We start from the raw sequence: 9599 nt of genomic DNA, 5'->3' as shown, positions 1-9599 counted from the left end.
GATTTCCCGACGGGATTGGTCTTACGGCCGGGCGATAAGATTCGGCCATCAACAATAATATTATTGTACAATAGCACAATATAATAATAATATATAGGTAGGTGAAGCCGTGAAGGTATATACCTCGAACGCAACTTAGGACGTTCTACATACTATAGGTACCATATACCTATATCTACGTACTGCGTATACATCAGTGGACAGACGTCTTCGTCGTCGGTCGTCGTGTGTACGCGTTGTATAAAAACGAAAAAATCAAAACGTTCTTACGGAATAGATAATATTGTAGAATACTCCGGGAACGAAGGATGTTGATTGGGAACGGCGGGGGGAGGGGCAGAGGACTGACAGAAGTTTTAACGAGAAGAATAATGATTAATGACGTGTAGGGAATAAAAGAAAAAAAAAATAGAAAAAATAAAGAAAGGAAAAAAATGTACAATAATATTTTATAGGTATTTGTGGGGAAGGCGCTGCGCACGCTTTACTGCAGGATAAATGTGTGTGTGTGTGTGTGTGTCTGGACGAATGGACATGAGACGCCGTGTTATGTGTATAACCTACCTATATTATACTATCGTCATATTATTATTATTATTATTTTATATCAGCGCACTTTTGGTCTTGTGTCCAACATTTAAGACGTCTGATGTGTGCCGTGTTTTATTGGTGTCGTGATCCGCCGAAACGAATATCATATACTAATGCGTGTTGCCTATATAATATGTATATATAGGTACAAGCCGCGCAGTTGTCGACGTATTAAAAAAAAAAAAAAAAAAAACAAATACACACTTGTAACATTCATGTTTTTTCCATTTTGTCTTATTCGACGTTTTAACAATGATCGTTGTATAAACAACATATACTACCTACCTTTACTGCACTATACTAGCTAGTATCAGTCCATAACTTTTCATTGACAACAACAAGATAAAATATTATTATCAAATAGAAAACGAATTTTAATATTACGATCGAAAGAATTCTATACATTACAGTTGTTTCTCTTACGCCGTTAACCCAACGCGAGCAATGTCCCCATACCTATGCGCCTAATAATTATTATGATTTTTTTTTGTTTTATTTCACGTATCCTTCGACTTTATTGCTTCGGTAAAGCATTTATTGCTTTTATTTTTTTTTTTGTGAAGATTTGCCTCCTGCTTTTATATGATCAACTCTTTGCACTTGCTATATGAAATAGCATGCAATAGGTATAATACGCACCTACACGACTTAAGCGTATATATTACATGCTTTAGTTAGTTATGGTCTTATATAATTATATTATATTAGTTAAAGTTCCAAAGTACATCATGCACGTATGTTATAGAAAACATTTATTAGGTATTACCTAGGTACTTTCATACACGAGGAAGTTGTATAATAGCAATACAATTTCCCAATACAATTAATAGTTTTATATTATTCAATATTATGACTAAGGGTCTTAGGATCCTATAGTAACCACGTAAATAGTTTTATCTGTTAATAGTTTATTGCTAACTATGTGATTTATTGTGGTATTTTTTATTTATTTGATCTATGTGCAATTGTCGATGTTTTAATGAATTTAGTTTAACGTTATTGCTGGTTGTTTATTCAAATTATGTAAACTTTAGATAACTCACAATTATTAATGTCAAGGAATTACCTTAGGAATACGAAAATATGATTTATATATAGGTTTTAGGTTGTTTAATAGAAAATATGTATAATTTATTAGCATTTTTTTCTTATCTAAATTTGTATTTCTGAAGTCTGTAAAAATAATAATACTAATAAAATGCTTATATTAAGTGTACTTATCGTTGAAAATGGTTTTAAGTCTGAAATTAAATATTTTATTTAAATTCCATATACGCAATATACAATAACATTAAAGTACATATTATTACATTATTGATAATCCCTATACACTAGTTAACAGTTACAATATGTCAATATTACAATATAATAAGTCAGAAAGGTTTAGTTTTGTATAAAATATAATAATAACAGCTATGTTACCTACATAGGATTTAAATATAATACGTTCGTTTAACCGAAATTCCGTTTTTTCTTCACATTTTAATGATCGCTTTCATGATTTTTTTATGATCTCGTTCCATCCACAACAAGTTCGACTCGATTTTCTGATAAATGCCGTCCAGTACGGCTTTCAGGTCGCCCGGTTTGACGGATCGCCTTATCTTGTCCATCTGCACCACAAAATCAATAAACATCATCAAAACTCACAATATTACGATGAATTGACGAAAATAATATCATCAAACTGGTGACGCATAATATTTACCACAACGATCTCTTCGTCCGTCGCCACCTTGGGTGCCAACGCGGAGTACACGACAGCGATGTACTTGTGCAGGTCATCGCCGACCGGTGACGATCGAATCGTGTCCAGTTTACGTGACAGAAACCCGACAAGGGCCTTAACACCTGCCGGTGTGGCAACCACGTTCTCGCAAACGGTTTTGAAGCTCTGCAAGCTCCCGCGGTTCGCAACGTCCAATCGCATCAGATCTAGGTGACTTGAAATTTATAGTTACACAATTAATACACGCTAATAATATATTATTAGAGGACCTATAGGTACATTTATTGTTACTCCATATCGCAGATCGATGTTGTAGTTAGATAGAGGCCAATATATTTTGCAGAGTATCTCTGATTTTAGTATTTCATTTCTTAAACGTGGGTAGTTATTTGAATTAGCGTTATAGAAACTCGTTGAATATTGATCTTAGCATTTGAATTGTTCAAATTATCGAGTAAATGAATATAAACATTAAACACTAAACAGGCTTTTATATAGTCACCTTCTATGGAATATTTTCATATTTTCATTATATATAGACAATTGTTTAAATACCACCACGCGAATAACTCTTAAAAGTAATTCTACTAAACCACTTCACTTAAAAGAATTTATATCACCATGTGTACATTTTGCTAAATGTAGCCCCTTATTAAATAGCTGTTGCCGTTTCATATAATGTCGTCACAATATTGTGATCATAAAACAATAATAATTAATAAGCATTACCTCAACAGCGTTTGCAAATTTTCAGCGCAGGCCAAAGCTCTTAAAATTATTTTTTGCTGCGACGGTGATCGTGTCGTCTTGTAGAGTTTGTAAATTTTCGATAAGGTTGTGAGGTTAGCTTTTTTCATGCCCACGCACAGGGCAGCTTCTTCCATTTCCGACGGTATTCTAAAAATAACCCATTAATAAAGCGCACACGTCATAAAAGTCGATAATAATAATAACAATATAACTGTGTAGGTACGACTTTTTCGGGACGAAATATTGTTTTTGGACATAGAGAGACAATAGTACTAATTAGAGATTAAGACTAGAATTATAGCCATCGTGTAGAAAAATATCGACGACTTGGTGCAAAAGTGTGAAGACACTTGCGTTTTTTTACAGAAGAAAGTACGTAAACTACACGATTTAATTTTATAATTGAAAAAAAAAATTGGACACCAAAACACGGTGGTGTGAGACGGAGTGGCAAATGCTCAAACTTTTCACCGTCTCAGGGTGCCCAAGGCTGTGAAACATGTCTTCTTATCGGACGTTCTTATTACAGAATTACCCAACACGATAAATATTTGAACATATTTGAACAAGTTTACAATGTTAAGGTGTGTGAAATATATTATTCGCTTGAGAGATAAGTTAAAAACTCGTTGAGATTTAGGTTGACGAGAATAATATTATTAATCGTTGGTACCTACGTATGTACTATGTACACGTAGGTATACCTACTATATTATACATTATACCTATATTATAATATATCACACATTGGCCGTTATCGGATTACAAAATGTCAAAGCTATAACAACAACACCACTCGACCAATCGTGTCGCCTAGAATGTAATATGCATTAATATAAATTCCTTCATATTTTTAAAAACCATCCCACTCATCGTATAGGTATATGTTTAATAATATTATAATGCCAATCAAAAATACGAAACTTCACTAGTTCGTACGATTTGAACAGTATATGCCGCTATTATGATCACCACCGCGTAATTATTGATTTATTCAAAACATTTAAAACTGTATAAAATTCGAAATGTTAATGCACTTCGTATATTATCGATGTGCACAATCACTGCAGCGTGGCACAATGCGGTATCCTACGCGTTCAAAGTGTGTACAGTAAATAAGGTTTTTTGCTCGATAAGTGTGTAAAATACACCTTAGGTACGTAACATAATATCTGTGCTTCGCACATGCTATAGACAACAATAACTCACTACATTATACTAAGGCAGATACAAAGGTGTATTCGCGTTGTCAACGTGTCCATATATATGTGTGTGTGTGTGGGTGTACAGGGTGATCTATTTGACTGGCAACACTGTTTTTTATTTTTTTTGTTGTGTACAATATTTTATCAAATAAGTTTTTCACATAATTTTTATGTCCTGATATCGCGAATGGCATTGATCCCGATGGATTGTATGGGACTCTGTGCAAAACTCGACTTTTTACAATTTTTTCCCACCGTTGATAAAGATGATTTAACTTACTCGTGTCCGTTCATCCACCCGTCAAAGTGCGTTGACGCAGATTTCACGCAACGCGAGTTGCCCATGTTACACGTCCACGACAATAGTTTGCTCCAACCTATTTTCGTCTTATTGTTGTGGATCTGATTTCCTGATAATTTGTCGTACAAAATGTCCGCCAAGCCCTTTGCATATTCCTGTTAGAAATTAACGTTTATAAATATTAAAATATTCCGGAGTATATAATACGTATTATATTATTATTGCATGGAAGAAAAAATAGTTATATTATAATAGACTATAGGGAGTACTTTGAACATTGAATATTCCGTGGGATATCGCCGGATCGCGCCCATGATCGACGACAATCCGGTGACCGCCGTGTTCCAGGGCGTCACGTGGTCCTCCATCAACAGGTACTCGAGCAACGAAGTGTAATAATTGTACGGCACCAGCGCGGCTCGGCACAGGTGAAACGCGTCGTCTATGATTTGAGCTCTGTTAAGCACGTGTATCCGGTCGGGTTTTGTTATCAACTGAATCAACAGGAGTTTCCAGTTTTTTTCGTCGTAATTCACTCTGTAGAACCCTACGTCACGTTGACGGATGTATAATATATCACCGGTATAATATTGTATCGTATTATTAGGCGTGGGTACAGTTACGCAGTTGCGTATGCTTACCGGACGATTGTATATTGAACATTATCCATCCCGAATCTTCGGGGACTGTCATTATTGTATGCTCGTCTGTGGGTTTCAGCCAAACGCTCGGCGTGAGCTCTTCGAAGTCCATTTCGGTCTCAGTGGTGTACGTTAAGCCTACAAACCATTTTACGTCTTCGGTAGTTTGGCGCGGATACGACAGAGAAAAACGTTTCTGCGGGATTATACAGTCGATTAACAGAGATCAATTATTTACGTTGCAGTACCACCACGGGGGCACATCATACATAACAATAAGGTGAATGCAATTTTGGAACTATTTTTTTTTTTCATTACCTGCGACACGTTGTAACGACCGTCTCCCGTCGACGTCACTGTTATCAGTGGATACCCGGGTTGTTTCGTCCACGAATCCATATACATATTGATCGAGACATCGTCTTCGATAACGTAGTCAAAGTCGTATAGCACGTAATCGAAAGTATTCCACAAGTCTGTCGGTCCCGCTACCATGTACCTGTAACAGTCGTGCACGGGTAATGGGTATATAGAAGTGATGGCCAACGACATAATTTTAAATATGGACTTGATTAACCACCATAAATAAATCGACATTATGAATTTCGATAGCTAATCAAATCGGAAACCGTTTTCAATATAATTATTATTTATTGTGTATATTTTGGTGATTGTTATTTTTTGTTGGATGATTTTTTGTTGTATGATCCTTTGAATTGATTTGAAGTAACTCAAATTATATTTATTGCCAAATCATCGATCGGCGTTCGTTAGATAAAATATTACACAACGCAGCTTTCAACCAGAACGGATTGGATAAAATTAATAATTCTACAACGATATATCGGTATTTTTTCTGTGTACTCACGCATAGTCATCGAGATATTTGTTCACCGAAATCCTGAAGTAATCCTCGCCCACTACGCATTCCAACATCCTAAACAGCGCCGCGCTCTTGTCGGATGAAATGGTATCAAAAGCATTCACGATGTCGTCGGGAGTCGACACTGCAAACGTCAAAGGGTGCGTATCGTCATACTCGTCCCAGGACAGTGCAAACTGGTGCACGTTCTCTACGAACGATTCCTCCATCTCCCATTCAGGTTCGAGCTACGACAATCGAGCTTTTGTATGTAGTTTGGAGAACAGTCGTATTTAAGGTTAAAGCCAGACACATACCATATTTGTTATGTAATAGTTCAAGTAATTGCACATGCCCTCGTTCAACCACTCGACGTCCCACCAAGGAGCGGTTACCATATTGCCGAACCACTGGTGTAGGATCTCGTGTAGTATGGTCATGGTTCCCTGTATTTTGTCTTCCGTTTGTGAATCCTCCGACAAAGTCACGAAAAATTCTCTAAACAAAAATAACAACGTAGCGCAAAACATAAATTGGTTTTCCGTTTTAAACGATAGGTACATATGAGTACGTAACCTGATCCTGTTATAGAAACTCATAATAATAATTTATATTTCACACAGTTTTTATACAATTATTATTATAACGAATCGCACCGTTAGGTATACACTACAATAATGATATGTTCATCATATTATTTTTGTCTCGATATTTTTATTTTTATAAAGATTTTCCAAACTTACTCGTAAGAATTCAGTCCCCAATTCTCCATATTGTATGCACTCAGTAAGGGAATGCCGACCAAATCCAACTTCGGTAACATGTACGGTATTCGAGTGAACTTTTCTACACCCTTGAGTAAGTTTGGTGCTTTCCCCATCATATACGTCGTATATTCGATGTACTCTTTGCGCGTATGCATGGCGATATTATCACCGTTTACAGAGTTTTTGTCGAAATCCGACACCATAAAAGCCACTAAATACGTGGGTATTGGCTTTGTGGTTTCAAAGTGGTCCCACACCATATCGCTTTGCTGACTGAAAAAAAAAATGAAACATACCTTATATAACATTGACACGTTGTACTTATATTATTTTGATCATAATTTCATAATAGGTTATAATATGTTTAAACGTAACGAGATGGCAGTATACAACGAGTATCGACCTGGGGACTATAATGGTAGACGTTAAGAGTGCCCAAGTGAAATGTCAAACTTACTTGAATTTAATGCGTTTAAGTGGCATATTGGACAACGCAGTATGTTGTCTTTCCCTGGAGATCGATATCGTATACGGAGTCTTGAATTTCGGTTCGTCGTAACATGGAAATACTCGTCTGGCGTATATTGGTTTGAACTGAGTCAGAGCTATCCACCTGTGGAAACATGATTATGACTAAGTTATATTCAATTTTACTGTTTTCCGACTAAATTATTGCGTGACATGTATGCGTAAACCATTTCCATACGTGGTACTTACAACTGGTACGGGGGTGGGCACAATAAAAACATGACGACTATCAATTTTTGAAATAAAAAATAATTATAGGATCTAAGTGTAATTATGTTATAAACGGTGCAGGTCTTTTGTTCCAAATTGTACATATTATATAAATACCTCGATTGATTGCCGGAGTCGTAGAAATATTTATGAAATCCGGTATAGTCTTCTCTTAGAATTCCGCTGAATACGACGGTAAACTTATAGAGTCGCGATGGCAAAATCAATTTTTCGAGTTTGACGACCAACCGTTCATTGCGCTCTTCGTACACGTAATCCTTTATCGCCAGGGTCCGATTTGTCTTCAAGTCCTGGAACGTGGACAACGACGACACGATCAAATCCTTCGAGTTTAGGATCACCTCGGCCGTGTACTGTTTCGCCCTCAGAACGATGTCAACTTGTCCGTGAAATGAGTTACTTTCGATGGCGGGCGTTATCCACAACTCGTAGGACACCGGTTCTGTGGTATCCGGTAAACGGTATGCGTCGCTTAGGCCGTCATTGACGACGTTATTTGTGTCTCCGGTGAGCGCCGCTAAGCCTTTGCCATTGTGAAATACCGTCGTCAGCGAGAAGACAAAAGTTAACAACAAGACTTTCGACATCATCGTTCTGTATTACTGTTACGACCGTCGTCGATAGCCCGATGACGATATGCGACTAACCAGTGAGTCCCGCACAGTAATTTGGACAATGCCGAGACATGTCGGAGTATATATATAATAATCGTAAAGCTTATCGGTGGATTAGAATCGTTTGGCTTAAACCATAATCCCGACTGAAGTGCGTGATACGTATATTGTAAATACATAATTAATTTGTTTGCAATTATGATTTAGTAGCGTAAAACAATATAGACAATACTTACAGACTTTTCTATATGAAATTCGTTTGCAAATAGTATTGTTTTACTTCAAAATCATTTGTGAAAAATGTGTCATTTGCGTCGTTTGCAGTAGAAATAAAATATATTCAGAGTAAATGGTATTTTCGATCAATATAACATGCGCTGCGCCGGGTAGACGATGTAAGCTTAAACAACTGGTTGTAAACTTTATCGCGTTGCCAATTATTCACAGGCACGTCAATAAAGGTATTGCACTACAACTACAGCGTAGAACAAAGAAATAATTAGTTGTTTTTAATGTGTTCGTACATTAATATTGGCTACAAATAGAATTCGAGTAGTGCGTTTGAGGTAGAATATTTTTCTTTTCTTATTTTAGTTTAGACAAAGGATTCAAATAAATATGTCATTACTGATAACTATTAAATCAAGAAATCTTTGTTTAAATCGTAATATACTTCAAACATAAGTTTATAAATGTACCCACTAAAATATTTATATTTGTGTTAGCTTAAAAAATATTAATACTTACCATTTTTAATTAATTCAATAATTGAGACCAATATCCAAAATAGTTCTAGAAGTTAAACGTTTTAATTAATTGATTATTATGCCTTTAATATTCGTGGATTTAAAAGCAACCGTCCATTATAGTACCTCATAATCTAATAGTTTTTAATATATTTGGATTTATCCGGTGTCTAGTTTTTTTAATTTAAATATCTTTCATGGTACTATTGAATTTCAAAATTACTTAAATATTTTTGGTCAAATAGTTGTGAATTAATTATATTCAAAGATTTGTGATCGCTTTGTATTCATTATGAATTATGAATCATAGATGTAATATTTTGTCAATTTTTTAGTCTTGGAAATAGACACGGGACATGTAATTTAAAGGCCAATTGTGTTTCTTAGTTTATAAATGTTGAATTATTTAATGATTCGCTTTTTTAATGTAATCCAATCATAACTGATGCACCCAAAAAAAAAAAATGATATTTCCTTGTTGAATTACTGACGGCTTACTTTTTATATTTAGAGAATAGTATTACTTTAATATTCATGTCTGACACAATACGATATGATAATTAATATGATTAAAATTGAATTGAATTTAATGTTTATACTTACACAATATTGTATATTTATATAAATTATGTGA

At 35.3% G+C, this 9599-nt stretch overlaps 1 protein-coding gene across 1 annotated transcript; it reads right to left on the bottom strand.

Moving 5' to 3' along the window:
- Positions 1–1824: 1824 nt before the first annotated feature.
- LOC132938001 (thyrotropin-releasing hormone-degrading ectoenzyme-like) lies at positions 1825–8282 on the bottom strand. The gene is made up of 12 exons (XM_061004654.1): positions 7702–8282; positions 7304–7459; positions 6823–7119; positions 6397–6577; positions 6086–6327; positions 5536–5716; positions 5218–5413; positions 4846–5123; positions 4556–4731; positions 3050–3217; positions 2300–2534; positions 1825–2204 (listed from the first exon to the last, which is right to left on the bottom strand). The coding sequence occupies exons 1-12, from the start codon at positions 8193–8195 to the stop codon at positions 2067–2069; spliced, it is 2742 nt and encodes a 913-aa protein (XP_060860637.1). The 5' UTR covers positions 8196–8282; the 3' UTR covers positions 1825–2066.
- Positions 8283–9599: the final 1317 nt, after the last annotated feature.

This window comes from Metopolophium dirhodum, chromosome 2 (assembly GCF_019925205.1).
Source record: "Metopolophium dirhodum isolate CAU chromosome 2, ASM1992520v1, whole genome shotgun sequence".
NCBI classification, from domain to species: domain Eukaryota; kingdom Metazoa; phylum Arthropoda; class Insecta; order Hemiptera; family Aphididae; genus Metopolophium; species Metopolophium dirhodum.
The sequence above is the reverse complement of the archived record's forward strand: the minus strand, read 5'-3'. Positions and strand labels throughout refer to the sequence as shown.

What these genes read in the sequence shown, in the direction of transcription:
- LOC132938001 (XM_061004654.1), bottom strand. Translation starts at nt 8,195, where the DNA reads ATGATGTCGAAAGTCTTGTTGTTAACTTTTGTCTTCTCGCTGACGACG. An exon ending in AAATATCTCGATGACTATGC is followed by an intron (nt 5,717 to 6,085) that starts GTGAGTACACAG and finishes CGACTGTTACAG; the next exon opens with GTACATGGTAGCGGGACCGA. An exon ending in GGGTGGATGAACGGACACGA is followed by an intron (nt 3,218 to 4,555) that starts GTAAGTTAAATC and finishes GGTTATTTTTAG; the next exon opens with AATACCGTCGGAAATGGAAG.